We start from the raw sequence: 19961 nt of genomic DNA on the forward strand, positions 1-19961 counted from the left end.
TACAGCCTCTAAGTCTCCACTCCGCGAGGAGAAGGAGAAGGAGACTCGTCGCTCCTATCAGAGTATCTTCGACTCCTCGGATGAAGAGGAGGAGAAGGAGGAAGGAGAGGAAGAGGAGGGTGCTATCGTTGAGCCCCGGGAGGTCTTGAATGGCCTCGACCAGCAGGAGGAGTTCCAAGATGCCCAGCGTGTGCGTGGGGGCTCGATGGTGGCACCCGTCAGCCAGGGAGCTGCCATCAACTCAAGAGGGTATTGGCCTCCCGAGGAGCGGGAACTCCATGAAGATCACCTGCTGTCCCACATCCTGGACCAGCGTGATCTTCGTATGAGGTTCGCCCACTTGATCAGCAAGCGTATGCTGCCAAGGGACATCCTGAAGCGCGCGGCTTCTAGCGCTCACGATGAGCGTGGGTACGGTATGTATTCATCGTCCGTACCCCGTTCGGGCAAGAAGCCCCGGACTACTAATGAAGCTTCCGCCGCTTCTGTTCCCAGATTGCGACAGCCTTCGGGCAGTCAATCAGGAGCCGTTCAATCGGCTCCCACGAGTTCTCGGAGTGGGCATAGCCCCTCCACTTCACGAGGAGCTCTCGCTTACCGCGACACCGTTGCTCCTGGAGGATCCGCTCCACGTAGAAGTGGACTTCTCCATTCCGGTCAAGCAGGGGCGGAGGTGCCCTCGTACGAGTACGAGTACTCGGCGCCTCCCGAGAGCCACTCTCGTCTGAGTGCTCCGACTGCGGGTCCGACACAGGACCCTGAGGTTGACCGCCTCCGTCAACGTGTCCTCGTTCTTGAGATTGCACTTGGCCTTGGGACTGGCGGTAATGCTGCCGCCCAGGCCGGGAATCAGGGCGAGCTCGCTCGTCTTGCGGGTTGCCTGGACCTGGTGGAGCGAGAGGTCGCGAGCCTGCACCTGCGGGTGGATCGCCGGGCCTCTTCGTCCGATCTGGACGAGGCCTTTCGAATGATCCGACGGATCGAGGCTTTGTTGCCACGTCCGGAGCCGCCTGCGGCACACTCCCAGACGTACGCGTATGGTGCGTACCCGGCGTACTCAGCGTACTCGGCGTATGGCACCGGGGTCCGTTCGTATGGAGCCCCTCCGGCGTACGGTCTTGACCGCAGCCTTGCCGTCCCGACCGAGGCTTGGGTGCCTGCTCCGACGACCTCGTCGACGACTGTGACCGGCCCTCGCTTCGAGGAGCTGGGTCAAGGGGGGACTGCGAGGCAGCAACCCCCTGCGGGTCAAAGTACCGCTTAAGACGTCCGACATAGAGCGTCGGGTGCGTCGTCATTGACTTTGGAAGGTCGATGGCGTACGACGCACCATGTCTTGCCAGGACTGCAAAAGGTCCGATGAAGCGGTGCTTCAGTTTGTTGCTGCCGACAGAGCTAACAGTGTCTAGAGGTAGGTTCCTCGTGTCTAGCAACACAAAGTCCCCAACCTCAAATATACTTAAGTTTACTCTTCCTTGTTTGTTTGAGTACTCCCTTTGTTTATCTTGGGCCGCTGCCATGGCATCGCGGACCCTGCTGACAATGTTTAGCTTGGTATCCATAAATGATTCCACCTGTTTCCGCAGCGAAACTGGTCTCACATCCGAGACCTGGGAGGAAAGGGCGTTCCGAGCCTCTCCCCCACTTAAAATAGAGGAGTCAGTGTCTCCTCGAAGAGTGAGAGGCACTCTGGGGTGGCGGAAGCCGCTCAAGTAGAGCGGCGTGAACCCCGTGGACGCGAGCACCGCGTTGTTGAGCGCAAACTCAACAACTGGAAGCTGCGTCGACCACGTACGTGGTGATGCTGCGCACACACTGCGCAGAGTGTCCTCGAGCACTCGATTAACGCGCTCTGTTTGGCAGTCGGTCTGCGGATGGTCCGCAGTGGACATCTGCAGACGAGTTCCCAGTAAAGGGAACAGCGTTTTCCAAAACGCAGCAGTGAACCGCGGGTCTCGGTCCGAGACAATCGTCTCCGGGAGACCGTGATAGCGAAACACGCCATCGACGAACAACCTTGCGGTTTGTTCGCCCGTAACAGTGACGGGAACTGGAGCAAGATGTACCATCTTGCTCAGCCGACACACGAACACCAAAATTCCGGTGCTGCCGTGTCCGTCGGCGGGAAGCCCAAAGATATAGTCAAGACTCATCGACTTCCAACAGTCAGCCGGTACGGGCAGGCTCTGTAGTGGAGCCGAAGAGTGCCCTGCGGGTTTGACCCGCTGACATGTTTCGCATGTCTTAACGTACGGGGCGACCCACTTGTACATGTGGGTCCACCAGAAGGACTGAGAGACCGACAGAAAGGTCTTATGCGCCTCCGCGAGGATGTCGAACTTCAGATCCTCGTCGTTGGGTACGACCACCCGTGGAGGATCAGTGGGCTCCACCCGATAATAGAGGAGGCCCTCCTTTAACTCATATCGGTGGAGCCGTGAGCGCTGTCGCGACGAGAGCCAGTCGGACTTCGCGCTCGTCCCGGCCATAAGGAACTTGACGATAGGCGCGACAGCCTCATCGTCCTGATACGCCATGCGTATCCGTTCATATAGATCCGTTGTCACCCGCGGGATGTGGGCCAACTCATAGTCGGGACGCCGAGAGAAGGCGTCCGCAAGCACATTGAGCTTGCCCGGCTTGTATTCGACGCGGAAGTTGTATTCCGCGAAGAAGGACAGCCACCTCGCCATCCTTTGGGAGAGGTGAGGCGAGTTAGTCGCCGTCCTCAACGACGCGTGGTCTGTGTAGATCACAAAGGGCCTAGAGCCCAGAAGGTGAACACGGAACTTCACAAGGGCATATTTCATTGCCAGGAGCTCCTTGTCATGGACAGGGTAGTTCCGCTCGGCGGCTTTGAGCTGCCTGGACTGGAACGAGATGACTCGTTCGTGTCCAGCCGTGTCGGCCTGCAGCAATGCACATCCGATGGCGTAATCGGAGGCATCGCAGACGACGCTAAACGGCTTCGTCTCGTCCGGCAGGGCCAGGACAGGGGCCTCTTGGAGACTGGCCTGTCAAAAGCATCCTGGTGCTCTTGCTCCCAGCGCCAGTCGACGTCCTTCTGAAGGAGGCTCGACAAGGGCTTAGCGAAGCCCGCGTACCCTGCGCTGTACTTGTGAAGGTAGTTGGCCAAGCCCAACCACTTTCGAAGATCCTTCTGGGATCGGGGCGTCGGCCATGCTGCTATGACCTTGACCTTGTCTGGGTCAGCCCGAACGCCCACGTTGTTTACGAAGCAGCCGAGAACTTTAATCGCTGGTGACGCCAAAACGCACTTGTCGATGTTGGCGTAGAGCTTGTTCGCTCGCATTACGTCCAACACTCGACGGAGGTGTCCTAGATGCACCTCCATGGCCGTCTTGCCTCCCTCGGCACGGCTATGGACGAATATGTCGTCGAAGTACGTCTGTACGAAGGTACGCAAAGGGCTGAACAATTGCGTCACCAGGCGATTGAACGTCGCCGGGGCGTTAGACAAGCCCTGCGCATGACGACTCACTCCCAAAGCATGCCGGTTGGGGTGCTTACCGCGGTGAGCGGGATGTCACTCTCGCGCATCAGGATTTGGTAGTATCCGTCTATCAAATCCAGCGCACTGTACTTCAGTTAAGGTCTGGGCGACCGCGTGTGGTACTGCGTTACCCACACAGGAAGCGTATCCGACGTCTTCCTCTTCCGTTATGGTCTGGGCGACCGTGAGTGGAGCTCTGTTACCCACTCTGAACACGCTGTTCTCAGTGGTCATGACAGCTGCAGCTGTCTGCGGAACTAAGTTACCCGCCTGTGGACCTAAGTTACCCACTTGGCCGGCGCCTCTTCTGGGCGCGGCCACCATCAAAACATCATCGGAGTCGTCATATACGTCGACGACTCCCAAGCATCTGCCGGATGCTTTGGTACCCTGGCAGCCCTCGCGGGCGCCCCGGGTCCTGACAGAGGTGGGAACATGACTCACCAATGCTCTGTCGGACTGCGCAGGGCGGCTGGCACCGATTGCCTTGCCTCGCCAGTCAATCCAGGGCGCGTGCTTCTCAAGCCAGCCTTACCCGAAGCCAATACGGCTGAAGGCTAAGCCGTATGAAGGGAAGGAAGGCGAGAACCTTCACTTCTGGGTCCGAGAAGTAGAGCTCGCGATGGACGCGACTCTGATCTCGACCGAGCAACTGCGTGTTGCTTTTGCACTCTCCAACCTTAGCGGCCGTGCTAAGAGTTGGGTGTACACTCGGGAAGCAACATCCCCTGGATGTTTCACATCCTGGGATCAGCTGTGCGAACGGCTCCGAGCCGCATTCCTCCCTGCGAACTACGAGAACCAGCAGCGTTCGAGCTTCCTCTCATGTAAGCAAAGGAAGTCGCACGCTGCATGAGTACGTCCAAGAGATGTGGGAGCTCACGTCGTTCCTAGTAGGCAACCCACTCAACGAATACATCAAGGTGACTGTGTTCATGGACAGCCTTCGAGTGGGACCGGCGCGCACTCAGCTGTTCCGGGTGCAGTCAAGCACCCTCGAAGTGGCGATTAAAGTGGCTCTTTAAGAAGCGTACAGCCATCGCCAGGCGCGCACGCCGGCCTCAGCATGACCAGGGAATCCATTCTGTGCTGAATCCCGGACAGGCCAACCCCACCGAACCAGTTCCCATGGAACTCGGGTCCACCGAACAGCGCGACATTCGCTGCTTCGGCTGCGGGAAGTTGGGCCACTTCAAGCGTGACTGTCCCGCGGAGAGACATCGAAAGCGGACTTTCCCCAAGCCCGTCCTCAAGGGCTCTTGTAGAAGCCAGGATCCCTGGGAAAGAGGAACATCGGAGACCAGTAAGGCCGGGGCGTCCTACTGGGGAAGAACTAGGTCTTCGTGAGCGGTGCGCGGGTGGCGCGTACCACGGGGACTTAGCCCCTGGGAGTCTTAGCACTCTCAAATCGGCGAAGAGCTGCTGCGGGCTGCTTGTAGTACACGGATGTGTTCGGGGATACGATCCCCCCTTTAGAATCTTGATTGATTCTGGGGCGTCGAAGAACTTCGCAAGGTCGTCACTGTCTGCAACATCCAAATGGATTTGGTCGTCCAATTCGAAGACTTCGACAGCCCAGAACAGTTGACTGCTCTCGACAGTGGATCCCCACGGTTTGATCCTGCGCATGTCTAGACTCGAGAAGCACGAGCCTTGGATCGACTGGCGAGGCAATCGGTGCCAACCGTCCTGCGAAGTCCAGCATCATTGGTGAGTCATGTTCGCACCTTTGTCAGGACCCAGGGCACCCGCAAGGGCTGCCATGGTACCGAAGCATCTAGCAGATGCTTGGGGGCCGTCGACGTATATGACGACTCCGAGGATGCTTCGATGGTGGCGGCATTAGGAGGCGCTGGCTAAGTGGGTAACTTAGGTCCACAAGCGGGTAACATAGTTTCGCAGACAGCTGCAGCTGTCACGAACGCTGATAATAGCGTGTCCAATGTGAGTAACAGCGTTCCACACACGGTCGCCCAGACCTTAACTGAAGAGGAAGACGTCGGGTATGCTTACATGTGTGGGTAACACAGTGCAACACCACGTCGCCCAGACCGTAACTACAGAGGGAGACGCGGTATGCGCTTCCTGTGTGGGTAACAGAGTACCACACGAGACCTCGAGTGCCTCGGGTGTCGGCACCACGACATCCCCAGGCGTGAGTAACGCCGTTCCACGTCACAATCGCCGTCGACGACGCCGTCGCCGAAAGTCGGATCTGAACCTGTTCAGACCAACGTCGCTTCGAGTCCAGGACCCGGGCTCCTCCGACACGGCGGGTGGAAGAGTGCTATCACATCTTCGATGGCGAGACCGGTCTACTCGTCAAGGCACCTGGTGTCCACTTGGAACCGTTGCCAGAGGGTGCAGAGATACGGAACCTCGAGGAAATAACGGCCGAGTCTTTCTTGGCCAACCTCAAGGTTGGGGGGATTGCCGAGATGGTGCTCATAAGACCAGAAGCCACTCAGTAAGAGTTGAACTCCTCCTCTGGCTTGGACGAGGATGTTCTAGAACAGTTAAGCGAGCAACGTCAGACGCGCTTGGGCTCTGAAATTCTTAAGAACCCCAATGATTCGGGGAATCCTTTGGTGACAGAGTATGCGGACGTGGTGAACAAGAAACCACCGACCCAACTCTCCCGGATTGAGATGTACGGCATGAGATCGATCTCGTGCCTGTTACAAAGTACTGTGTCACGAGACAATGGTCTCTCCCGCGCGAACAGTGCGAGGTCATTGATGTCTTCTTCGCCGCGAAAGCGAAGGCAGGCATGGTGCGAGAGTCGAAAACCCCGCACTCGACGCCGACTTTCTGCGTTCGTAAGCCGAACGGAAAGTGGCGTCTGGTTCATGCTTATAACAAGCCGAACAACGCGACAGTGCCGGCCCAAACACCAATTTTACGAAAGGATGTGTTGTAGAACAACATGGCCGAAAGCGTGCTGTACAGTGCGCTGGATTTGGTAGACGTATACTACCAGATCCTGATGAGAGAGAGCAATATCCCGTTTACCGCGGTGAGCACCCCAACCGGCGCTTTGGGAGTGAGTCGTCATGCGCAGGGCTTATCTAACGCCCCGGCGAAATTTAACCGCCTGGTGACGCAACTGTTCAAGCCATTGCGCGCCTTCATACAAACGTACTTCGACGACATCTTTGTCCATAGCTGTGCCGAGGGAGGCAAGACGGCCATGAAGGTGTATTTGGGGCACCTCCGTCGAGTGTTGGACCTGATGCGAGCGAACAAGCTCTACGCCAACATATACAAGTGCGTCTTCACGGCACCAGAAATCAAGATTCTCGGTTGCTTCGTCAGTAACGTCGGCGTTCGGGTTGACCCAGATATGGTCAAGGCCATTGCAGCATGGCTGACGCCCCGATCCCATAAGGATCTTCGAAAGTGGTTGGGCTTGGCCAACTACCTTCACAAGGACAGCGCAGGGAACGCGGGTCTAGCAAAGCCCTTGCCGGGCCTTCTTCAGAAGGACGCCGACTGACGCTGGGAGCAAGAGAACCAGGATGCCGTTGACAGCAGCAAGGCCAGTCTCCAAGATGCTACTGTCCTGGCCCTACCGGACAAGATGAAGCCGTTCAGCGTCGTCTGCGCTGTCACTGTCTATGCAATCGTGCATTGCTGCAGGCCGATATAGCTGGACGCGAGCGAGTCATCTCTCTCCCGCCCAGGCAGCTCAAAGCCGCTGAGCGGAACTACCCTGGCGACGACAAGGAGCTCCTGGCAATGAAGTATGCCCTTGTGAAGTTTCATGTTCATCTTCTGGGCTCAAGTCCCTTTGAAATCTACACAGACTACGCATGTTTGAGGACGACGACGAATTCGCCTCACCTCCTCCAACGATTAGAGAGGTGGCTATCCTTCTTCGCGGAGTACAACTTCCGCGTTGGGTACAAGACGGGCAAGCTCAACGTCCTTGTGGACGCCCTCTCTTGGCGTCCAGACTACGAGTTGGCCCACGTCACACGGGTGACAACGGATCTATACCCCCCCCCCGCACTTACGGCTATTTTCGGCCCCTGTCTACGACCCCACATGTTGTACATACAACAAATAGGCTAAACTTGAATTTTGTATTGACATCCGTAAGTACGAATACATTTTCTGCACTGCGGGAAGATCAGACGATCGGTGATACATCGATTGCGAGCTTCTTCGCAGCGCTATGTATCCACATGCTGTCTAAGACACCCACGCTGCGCCAACAAACCTGAAAAAGACGTATATCCAACATATTAGAAGTGTCCCTTTTACAGGGCTCGAACATGCCATGTACGAAGTGCAATGGCTATGTGTACAGTCATCAATAATTGCAACACATTTATATTGAATCAGGATAGGTATTCATCGACAAGCCCACTCTTACGCGCTATCGTCCACTGCAGCACATCCCTCCCCATCACTTCTCTCTTCACCGCCGACATCAGTGTCGGAACCAGCGCCTCCCTCCACCGCGCCGCTGCCTTCTTCCCTATCACTAGCGGCGCGTCGGCGCTTCTTTGCCGGGCTGCGCATCTGGATTCCACGACCAACACGAGGGTGAGGCCGCTCCTCTCCGCTCTTCCACATGACATGCCAGATTTGGTGGCATGTCATGATGTTGCCTGGGTAGTGGCCCGGCCGGACTCGGTCACAGAGGTAGACACTGTGCATGAAGAAGTACAATTAGTCAAATTACGATTGCATAAGCCACTGTCACACTTACTACTTGTTGTCGTCGCTGCATGCCTCGCAATAGAACCGCGTTGCACTGCGCTGGCCGACCTTCTGCTTGCGAATCGAGCAGACCTTGCACTGGTGCTGTGGCCTCTTCCGAACACCTTCCCGGATCTGGGTCCACTCTGGAAACTCGGTCAAGTTGTGGGCAGCCGATATCGAGGCCACATTTTGGTCGGAAGGTGCTGGTGAAAATGTCTGCATGATAATAAACGAGTCAGATACGATACAACATCTACCACGTGATCGCCGGCAAACATGTAGTATATACCTCATCAATGAAGTCAGCCGAAGTGACCTGCAAAAGCTGCGCCTGTAACTCTGCTAAAAACTCGGCATGATCAGCACCTTCACCAACCATTTTCCGAGCCTCACGGAAAATGATATAGGCATTCACGAGTGCCATGTCGACTAGGCCTAAGAAGACCGTCTTGTAGTATTTTCGAAAGCGCACCGATAGTTGCAGCGAATAGCGTTGAAGCCTTAGCTGGTCGTGGATATCAACCCCGCCCATCCAGCGATGATAGTCGCGCATCGCTGATGGGCAGGGTATGATTTCCTTTCTGCCGCCACGTAGATGCCGCCGTTCGATGGTACAACAACAACAGTAAAAGTTTGGAAGCCGTCATCACACGACCCAAAAGTAACTTACCGCAGGTTTCAATAGAAGTACTGCTGCCAGTCGAGAGAAGGTAGACAGGAAGGCGGTCCCACCAAAGCATTACCTGTAGAAGATCGCAGCCCTTTGCAGCGGCGATCGTGCTGGTCCCGCGGGGGATATGAGCCGGACGAGTTGTTGCTTTGGTCACTAGAGCTGGTGGAAACCCTTTCTTGTTTGGCTGTATAGTGCCAACCGTGTATACATTCCGATCCAGGAGCTGCAAAGCTAGCTGGATCGACGTATAGAGTCGATCCGTCACCACAGCGTGGTAGACACCTTCTTCTGGGGCAGGAAGAACTTCATGCAGATTACGGATAACCGTCGCAGGGCCAGAGTTCGGGTCTGCTGAAAATCGGATCGTTGATTGACCTCCGAGCTCGTCTGAGTGCTGGTTAGTTCCACAAAATACTTCCAGACTTCGATGCAGCACAATACAACATTCCAAACAATACAGAGGTAGACAAATACAACATGTGAGACTTAGCCAAAAAAAATACTCCATGATGGAGGCCGTCAAACTACGTACCGTAAACAATACGATGTGTCAGCACCGCATGTCATAAACCGTTTTGTGCCCCATTTCTAAGGCTCGTCCTTCATAAATTGCCTGGTCACGTTGTGACGACTTCTTGATGTAATCATGGCCTCGTCGAACGACACAATGGGAGGAACGTTGTATTCCTTTGCAAACGTCTGCTGTAGCGTGTCCACTACGGAGCGAACTTTCCAGGCGCGGTCCGTTTCAGCTCTCAAGTCCGTGTTGTCGGTAAAATGCAGGTTTTGCATGATGCGCTCAAAGCGCGACTTCCCCACGAAGTCGCCAAATGTGCCTTTTGGGACAGCGCCTACCCGGGTCGCTCCCCAGTGATCCACAAGACGGCGCTTGTGAGGGACCAGCATCCTCGCGATAAGGAGCCCGATACAATGCACAATGTCCTCTGGCTTTATGGCCTTGTGTTTCGTGGTCTCCCGCACACAGCTTCCCTAGTCAACTCTGCATCATCAGCCACTCGCTTCGCATGTATTCTGTCGACCCGCCCATTGAGATGCTGATGATAGTATCGATTACTCTCAGTTGCTATCCGGCGCCAAAGCCGACGAGGCATGAAGAAGAAGAAGAGTTGTAACGGGGACTCAGCTACTTCAATCGCTGCCTCCGTTGGTCCATTGTCACCACTGTATAGACTCGGGTACGGTTCTGCTCGTTCAGGATGCGATGCGGTATCTAAACATCATACAACATATACCACATGAGTTTCATGTTGTATATACATTATCTCCCAAGCCTTACCAAACTGCCAGCCGTCTACTCGCATCTTCTTCAGAGCATCATCATCCTGCGCGAGCGCTTGCATCTCGTCTTTTGTCAGCGTGTTCCAATTGTTTGTGGTTGATTTCCAGTCACGTCGCAGCTTGCCGGTAGCTGCCTGCAGACGTCGCTTCTCCAGCTCTCTTTGGGCTTTCCTCTTGTCACGATTGAGGAGCGCTGCACCGTCCAAACTACCATCACTATCACATAAAAACATTTCATCTGCAACTTCTCTGAGCAGGTCGTTTTCAGCATCTGATCCTCTCTGGCCATCGTCCGTGTGCTTTGCAGACCAGTATTGCTCCTCAATATACCAGTCATCCGAATCTTCACCTTCGGCATCCAAGTCCGAGTTGAGAGCTCCATTATCATAATCTTCAACGAATGCATTCATAGCTGGAGCGGAAGACGTGAGTGGCTCTGTCGTATCCATACTCAGAACCCTGTCCCAAAGTAGTTCACATCACGCGTCAATATACATCTTCTATGCGTTCACACATGCAGTATATATATATATCATCGCAGAAGCTACCTGGCCGTTTGATGTCTGGTTGGAGGCAGGGCTGTGGCTTCGACTGGTATTGGTGGTGATCTGAAACAACATAACATCAGATACAACATGAACACAATTAGTGAATGTAGTATGTTCAGCATGTCGAGAATCACGTACTTTGATGCAGACAGCATACTCTCGTCGTTTGCATCTGAATCCTCAACTGGTTCAGCAAGGTGCGGACTGGCGGTTTTCTTCTGCTTCTTGCTGCGGGAGACTTTGACGATTCCTTCCTCCTTGCTGCTGCTAGTGCTTTCAGCGCTGCTTGGCGCGCTTCAGCCCCGCTGCGCTCTTCGTCGACCACGTGCGCACGTTCCCTTGCTTTCTCGGCATCACGTCGTGCAGATATAGACTCCACACGGGCTACAGCTTCGATTTCTTTGAACGCGTTCCTTTCCTTCGCCAAAGCTTCGCGCTGGGCCTTGGTCATCTTCTTCTTCCCCTTTCCAGGTTTTTTTCTCCGCTTTGGCCTTAATTGCGAGACGAGCTGCCCGCAGCTTCTTTGCCGCTGCAATGTACGACGTCGTCTTTCCGACAGGTGGTCGGCTCGGAAGCGCCGGAATGGATTGCCCACGAGTCATAGCCGTCGTCGTCTGACTTACCTTCGTCGTTGGCGCGGCCACCGTTGTCATCTGTGTTGCCCCCGCGGCCTCGTTCCCGAATTCGGCATCCGTCTCCATCTCTCCGTTCAGGTATGCGGTGTGCTGGGCAGTCAAGCGCACCCGATCCTCCGAGCTTTTGCCTTCCAGGCGGGCGAGGAAGGCTTCTGACTCGCGACGCGTTTTGCGTCGGTCAATCCCCGTTGCTTTTTCTCGAATGTGTGAAATCAGTGGGTTACACGAGGCGAGGTTCAGCAACCTTTGTGACAAATCTGAGGAATTTTGTGTGCGTGTTCTGTGCATTTTTCAGCCTAACCCTGTGCATTTCAGTGTCTTTAACATGTTGTATATATAACATGTGGAAAAACAGGACCTGGCGCACCTTTTGGTCACATGTCGTCAAATACAACCTATAAGTGCGAAGGGATATGATCGGATACGCGTGGTGTATCGGGACGATGAGGCTGTCGCGCCTATCGTCAAGTTCCTAGCAGCAGGAATGGACGCAAAGTTTGACCGGCTTTCGTCGCGGTAGCGCTCCCGGCTCCACCGATATGAGTTAAAGGATTACCTCCTCTACTACCGGGTGGAGCCTAGAGAACCTCCACGAGTGGTCGTACCCAGCGACGAGGATCGGAAGTTCGCCATCCTCGCGGAGGCGCACAATGCACACTCCAGCAGCCACTTGGGTCGCGAGAAGACCTTCATGTCGGTCTATCAGGCCTTCTGGTGGACCCATTTGTACAAGTGGGTCGCCCGCTACGTGAAGACATCCGAAACATGTCAGCGGATAAAGCCCTCAGGGCACGCTTCGGCTCCGTTACAAAACCTGCCCGTCCCGGCTGACTGTTGAAGGTCGATGTGGCTTGACTTCATCTTTTGGGATCCCGCCGACGGACACGGCAACACCGGATTTTTGGTGTGCGTGTGTCGACTGAGCAATATGGTACACAATACACCGATACCCGTTATCGTCACAGGCGAACAGACCTCGAGGTTGTTCGTCGATGACGTGTTCCGCTATCACGGTCTCCCGTAGACGATTGTATCGGACCGAGACCCACGGTTCACGGCCGCGTTTTAGAAAACGCTGTTTCCTTAACTCAGAACTCGTCTGCAGATGTCCACTACGGGCCATCCGCAGACACAAGCTGAAGCACCGCTTCATTGGACCATTCGCAGTCCTGGCCAGGCATGGTGCGTCGTACACCTTCGACCTGTCTAAGTCAATGTCGACGAACCCGACGTTTTACGTTGGACGTTTTAAGCGGTACCATGATCCACAGGGGGTTGCTGACTCGCAGACCCACCTTGGCCCGACTTGTCGAAGCGAGGCCCAACCGCAGACGTCGACGAGGGCGGCGGAGTAGGCATCCAAGTCTCTGTCTGAACAGCAAGGCTGCGGTCGAGGCCGCACGCCGGAGGGGCCCCGTACGAACGAACCCCAGCACCATACGCCGAGTACGTCGAGTACATCATGTACGTACCATACACTACTGGGAGTGCGCCGAATGCGGCTCCGGACGAGAGTAGCGCTCCGGAGGTGCCTGGTACTCGTACCCGTACGAGGGCACCTCCGCCCCTGCTTGACCGGAACTGAGACGTCCACTTTGACGTGGAGCAGATTATCCAGGAGCAACGGCGTCGGGGTAAGCGACAGCTCCTCGTCAAATGGAGGGGTTATGCCCACTCCGAGACTCGTGGGAGCCGATTGAACGGCTCCAGATAGACTGCGCTAATGCTGTCGCGATCTGGGAACAGAAGCAGCGGCAGCTTCGTAAGTAGGCCGGGGCTTCTTGCCTAAACGGGGTACAGACGTTGATGCCACTCCGTACCCGCGGTCGTCGTGAGCGCAAGAAGCCGCGCGCTTCAGAATGTACCTTGCAGCATGTGCTTGCTGACCAAGTGAGCAAACCAGACGCATCGATCACGCTGGACCAGGTTGCGGGACAACAGCTGATCTTTATGGAGCTCCCGTGACTACGAGTGTGTGTACTTGAGAGACCCAACACACGCCCATAACATGTCCTCACACAAGTTCCAGTTGAGGAAGTTCTCGGGAAGAACCCAGGGGTAGCCCCAGAAAGAGTAGAGACCACCCCGGTTCTCGGACTTCTTACGACAAGTCGTGAGGTCCTTCAGAGGAATTCGACGAGGATCTCCAGAAAAAAAGTCAGCCCCAGAGCTCTCCTCAATAACCTCTTGGGTTGATGGCAGCTCCCAGGTTGACGGGTGTCACCACCGGACCCCCGCGCATGCGCTGGGCAGCTTGGAAGTCATCCTGCTGCTTGCCGAGGTCATTCATGATCTCTAGGTGCTCATGGATCGCATTCTCCTCTTCCTCTTCATCCGAGGAACCGAAGGTTCCGATAGGAGTTCTCGGACTCCTTCTCCTCGCGGAGTGGATACTTCAAATCCGTCCGCTTCTTAAAGGCTTGGTGTCTTTAACTGTGGCTTTGGTAGCCTTAGCACGCGCAAGACCCTCGGCGAGCAAGAACTGCTTGAGATGTTTCTCCTACTCGTCGTCGCCAGGTTTGGGAGAGCCCTTAGCCTTCACGACTGGACTCTCAGAGCGTACGGACGTTCTGGGACTGTGATCACCGTGATCACTAGCGAGTTAATGCACGCTGTCGTCGTCAAGCTCGCTGGTTGACTGGCTCTGTAGCGTGGGGCTCAGGTTGAAAGCCTTGCCCCCGTTGAGCTTTTGAGTGAATGCACGCTGCATTTACTACGAGCTGGATGTTCTTGCAATTGCAGTTGTAATTACTAGACTTGAGATTCCGTGCAGTGCTCAGGAGGTTACCTTGCTCGCTGTGACTAGCAAGATGAATTGGAAATGAGTAGTCTAGTCACTTTATTTTTTGCATTCTACTGAGCATGCAATTCAATCGGCTCAACAATTGGAAGTGCGAGCCTCCTTAACTGTGTCTACTGTTTTCGTCTCGTGGACGTACTACAAAGTCGACTTTAGTGAACCCGCATTCACACGACTTAGAAACCGGACCATCGTGGCAAGACTGCTGAAGAGAATGCTCGAGGAGACATCAACACCGTGCGTGTACCGTTGCTCATTTCGGTGGTCACGTCTCGATTGTTGTCGATGAGCATCCTCCCTCTGCGTTAGTAAAGTGGAAGAAAACTCGTGCTGAGTACGAAGAGAGTGTCAAAGCCCGCAGCAAATGCGATGACGAGCTCTATGAGCGGCTGAAGGAATTAATCAAGAGTACCGTTGACGAAAGACTATTCACAACGCTTTGTACCTACCGCGGTGGGGGAAGTTTGTCCGACGCTGTGACTGATGACCGAATTATGTCTGAAGTCCAGGCGATTGTTGAACGTGTTATAAACGCTACGCTTCCTGACATTGATAAACGCTTTGGAAAAACGTTTTGCCTCGACATTCTGTGACTGATGTTAATGAGCGTGTGCTGCAGTATTTCATGCTGTGTAACCAATTGATCGATGAACACGGTTTGGTGGTCTGTTTTGAGAACCAGCAGGACCAGAAAGAAAAGTGTAAGCCGCTGATTGAGTCCCTGACTCCCAGTGAGCTTAAATCTGACGTGAGAACTGCTATTTGCTTCCAAGCGACGGAAGCACGTAATGACGAGTTAAAGCTTCACAATCGGATCCTCGAGAAGGCGTTGAAATTGGATCGCGATTTTCGTCGTCGTCAAACGCTCTCGCTATGAGAAGCAGTTCGATAAGTCTGAGAATACGCCCAAGCAGCAGGATCAGGAGGGCTCGAGTGTCCAGCATGGCCGTTGCCAGCGTTGTCACAACGAATCTAAGAAAAATCGTAGTGGAGATGCCAATTGAGCGAGAACATCTGTAGGTAAGCACGACTCGGGGAAAAAGCGTCCCCATGTGCCAAAGGACGGGTGTATTAAATGTAGTGACCCACACTATGTTTCGAAATGCCTACTCTGAGGAGAAGAAGGAGCTACCCGAGAAGTTTCATACTTCTCGCAGGACAAGATCAGAATAAAGCGGATTAAAAAGCGTTTGGGTGGAGTGAATACCATAATGCTGAATGATGTATGTGAGCTACAGTGCTGTGCGGACACGGGCTTCGACAGGTGTCTACTGAGTCGGAGCAACGTCAACGATCTCATGCATTTAGACCTCAACGTGGCGTATGTCCCCTTAAGCACACCCGTGATTGGAAAATCTATCGGTGGTCACGATGTGGAAGCTCGTGAATCTGTTCGGTTAACGATTCATCTACACACTGCTGCTGAACCTGTTGAGCATCCAGAGCCCATTGACTGTCTCGTTACAAAGCAAGATGCTGATGAATTTATCGTTGGCAATGACGTGCTGCTCTCTCTCGGGATTAATGTGGACTGACAACTGGAGCAACTTGCTGGTGATAAAATTGATGACGACGAGGAACCATCACGTATGATAATGACTTTCGTCCTGGTCTGGAAACTGATCTTGACATCTTAGAAGATCTCGAGAAGCTGTTTACTGCCGTACTAGGGAATGGGTTTCCGGAGTAATTTATGGTGGAACTCCGTCGGGATTACAAAGAAGCATAACATTTGGCGACTAGTTCGTTGTGACGACCCTCCTGCCTGCTAAGGTACCGTAGTACAAGCTTCGGTTGGAACAAATGCAAAGTCTTTCCGGTGCAAAGATCCGCAGTATCGACTACTGCAGAGTGCGTTTCTGAAGGACTTAAACCAGACTCTGGTGGACTTTGTCTGGATCTACAAAACCCCAAAACATCCACTGGGCTTGTGCTACGCTGCTCCTTAAAACTTGAAAATTAATGGGTTTCGCCAAGCAGTGGAGTACAAGCCGTTGAATGCGATGGCCGAAGCAATTGTTGGCATCATGCCCAACTTGAAGATCAAGGTGGAGCGTCTGAAGGCAAGAATCACTACGGTCGCTTAGATTTCATTCGTAGCTTTTGGCAACTTGCTGTGGCAATGGAAAGTAGAGAGCTACTTTTTTATATGATGGATGAGGGTGTGCTCACGCCGACGTGTGTGATGCAAAGGAGATGCGAGTCAGCTTTACATTTTCAAGTCTCAATGGAGAACGGTCTCGCTGAGCTGTCGGACCACCACGTACTCTTCCTCGTCAATCACCTTACCACATCATGTAACAGAGCGTTGATACAGTGAGGACTTTTTCAAGCTCAACTTCAAGCCAAATTCGTTGCCCAAATCAAACAACCGCTCAAGAGAAGCAAGACAATTATCAATGGTATCCAAGTAGAACAGATGCTACTTAGAGGAGTAGATGTAAGACTAATGTAGTCATAACTTGGGCTCCATACGAACTAGAGGTTTCCTGTAGTGGAGCTAAGTAGTCATGTCCTGACTGGCTCCGAGAGCACCGGATACCATGTACCAAGTGTCCACAAGAGTGACGGGTCACCCTTTATGTAACCTTGGGGTACGCTGGATTGTACTTCGTTACATCCCCCACTTAAATGAGAATAACCTGACACTCCAATCACAACTGATTCTCCAATCAGAAGTAAGAATTAAAACACCCAAAGGTGAATTCTCACACTGAGCAGCCACGAGATTGGCGCGGCTCTCAGTCACACCCACAGTGACTTGTGCTCCTAAAGCTCACTGGGATTTGCATCCCTATGTTCACAGCTGTGTTGGCCACAAAGCCTACACTCAGTGCTTCCTTAGTACTTGCGCTAGCGCGCGTACAGTGCTTTGGCTTAAGATGCAATAGCCTCATAACGTGTGGCACTCACCCACAATTCGCACCAGGGGATACGACAGTTCTCGTGAGCGCATCCGAAGCATGGTGGCTTCCGCGAGGGACGACATCGAGAAGGGCAACACCTGCCCCAGCACTAGAGGGAATCGGCTCATGCCTTTGACTCCAGCAAGGATCCACCCTTGCCGGCGGAGCTTCTGCCACGCTCTCTTCACGCCTTGGTAGTCATACAAACGGCGCATAGGTGTCCTTCATCGACACCATGTACCGTGGCGGTACACAACCGTGGTGTAGGTGTCTCCCATCGACATCATGTACAGTACATTACTAACTTTTGGTACGGTACGCCCACCACAAGGCTGCCATGTTTGGTGGCAACATCTTCTGCTGTGCTGTCGCCTGAACGGATTAATGGCCAGTGCTCGCATCATGCACGACTCATGTGCAAGCACAGTGTACAGGTCCATGGGTCCATATACGAGGTATGCTGTGTACGACACGTACACACGGTACGTGCGCTGACTCACAGCGTATACGCCCAGAGCGCATCGGGTTTGCACCTATACCAGTGTCTGTCACAGACACCATGTACCTTGATGGTACTCGACCATGGTGGGGCGTATCTCACCACAATGCCAGGCACCAGTTACGACTGCGTGCGTTGCCTCGACCACCGCCTGGTCACTTGTGTGTACCATATTTGGGTTATGTCTTCACGGCTCATTAAACCCGGCGCGTTGCGTACGCCACGTATCGCAACCGCTTTGTCAGTGGGTGAGACGTTCCGTTCACCCTACTGGACTGGTCGCACATGACCAAGGGACCTGTACAATGATTGCACCAGGTCCGCGCTTCGGCTAGTGTGTGGTTGCATGCAACCACAGCACTGCTGATCCACGTGTCCCGACACTTCTCGCCGTGGGACATCCCATGGATGATGGCGGCTCCACCCTTGGTGGGGGAGGATCTCCTTCAGTCGACATGGATGCTGAGGCTGCCTACAACGAACCAGTGTCGTGACCCCCCATCGGTATGCGAACCCGTGTCTCAGCGCACACCGATAACCTCACCGGTGTCAAGAGGCCTGCCAGCGCACTCGACGGCAGAGTTATCGTCGGATGTAGCCAGTGTGAATGCCTTGACCCGCTCTCGTCCAAGCAGATCATCGAGTCACCTCGACGTACCGCATCTCGGATCACGAGAGACGCGCACAAGTACGCAGTGACACGCCATCACTCTGGTGGGCCGTCTTGTTAGCTACCAGAATTCGGATCCGCACCGTTTTAAATCGACTTTAGATCGCAGACATTTTGATACGCTATCTACTCAGTAGATCGACTGATTTGTATTCATGTCATGTAAGTACGATATGACCTTCAAGAGCCAGTTTGGTGATCATAGAATACGCAACGTAGTGAACTGCAATGAGTTTAAGTAGTAACAGGGTGAAATTGGCCTTATCAACAACCAGTGTTCGTCAACTTAGGACAGTAGCGGGAATTTGTAGTGGCCCATACAATAAACAAGTCAAGGCTACCAATTACACGTGTCAGTAGCCGGGGTTTGCAGCTGTGCTATAGGAAATGGTCAAGTCTAGCCCGAAAAAGGAACAAGCCCCCCCCCCCCGCCCCCCCCATCCTACGCCTCTCCAAAGCGGAACCAGCTGCAGGCCGAGCTTTTCTTTAAGTCCACCAGAGGAGTGTATCCAGCCCCACCGGCGGGTACACAAGGTGAGAGGTGAGCTCTCAGCAACCCCACAGTTATCGGAGTACCCCCTCTGCCAGTCGCCCCCCCCCCCCCCCCCGGGGTACGGTGTGTGAGACCGAAGCACTAGTTTTGCAAGAGCCACCCCACCACAAGATGGACGTCGCAGAACTTGATTCACTAAGGTGGCAAGGCTCGTGAGCAGGACGTTAACACTGCCAATTATACACCAAAACATTTGGTGCTTTCAGACGATCACTCGGCCGTTGCATAATTCATCATGTAGAAACATATCACATCAAAGTTCGGCCGCAATGCACTGCAGAAGGCAGTGGACAAGCAAAAAGACCAGAAGATAACGCACGGGCGAAAAAACGTGAATATATTTAAGATAAGAAACCGTGTTCTATATCAATCCGCGCTCCGTCATAACCAACCTGGGCGCTAACAAGCTCGCTCCATGTTTCATCCGTCCCTTCCGAGTAACAAAGGTTGTGGGCGACGTCTACACCCTGGACATTCCGTCGGCAATTAAACTCCACTCGACATTTTACGTCGGGTGACGCAATCGGCATTTCCCTGCAACGATTCCGGACCCAAGCTAGCAGACGGAGGATGCATCGGGCGACCATCACGACAAGCATGACGGGCCATAGCCAGGCGCCCGCTCTCGCGGACGACCCCTTGCTGGGTAGAGACAAGCCCACGCTTCTCCAATCCCCGGAAGGCGAGATAACAGCTCACGATGCGACTGCCGAAGCTCCGACGCGATCTGTCCAGCTCACCAGGCAAGAACTTCCGCCCGCTCAGCTCCAATCTGAACGTCCAACGCACCGTTCGAAGCAGTCTCCGGTAGTATTGGGTCGTACCGAATCCGTCTGAAACCAAGAACTGAATTAAAAGCGGTTATTGGTTCCGAACCGGTAATTTCATTCAAGGCGTCGTATCACTGGGAAGGCCCACCACCAATTATTGACTCGGTGGGTAGCGCGCGCTGGGTTGTGAAGCGTATCACTGGCCAGGAAGATTTCCACGGCTCGTCTGCTCAACGTAACGTCCGTAGTCGTACTCTTCACGCCGCCCCGACCGCGCGTCGCTATCTGGTACGTTGGCGCTTTTATCCTCCGGAGAATGTTACGTGGGAGCTCGCGCCAACCTTCTCCGCGATATTCCGGACGCGGCCGCTCAGTGAGATGTTG

The 19961-nt window shown here is 54.0% G+C and overlaps 1 protein-coding gene across 1 annotated transcript; it reads left to right on the forward strand.

Moving 5' to 3' along the window:
- Positions 1–14464: 14464 nt before the first annotated feature.
- On the forward strand, positions 14465–15056 carry PITG_15533 (uncharacterized protein; the record flags this gene model as incomplete). The annotated part of the gene is made up of 4 exons (XM_002897641.1): positions 14465–14483; positions 14534–14703; positions 14799–14927; positions 14982–15056. The coding sequence occupies 4 exons, from the start codon at positions 14465–14467 to the stop codon at positions 15054–15056; spliced, it is 393 nt and encodes a 130-aa protein (XP_002897687.1).
- Positions 15057–19961: the final 4905 nt, after the last annotated feature.

Source organism: Phytophthora infestans, genomic scaffold (assembly GCF_000142945.1).
Source record: "Phytophthora infestans T30-4 supercont1.42 genomic scaffold, whole genome shotgun sequence".
NCBI classification, from domain to species: Eukaryota; Oomycota; class Peronosporomycetes; order Peronosporales; family Peronosporaceae; genus Phytophthora; species Phytophthora infestans.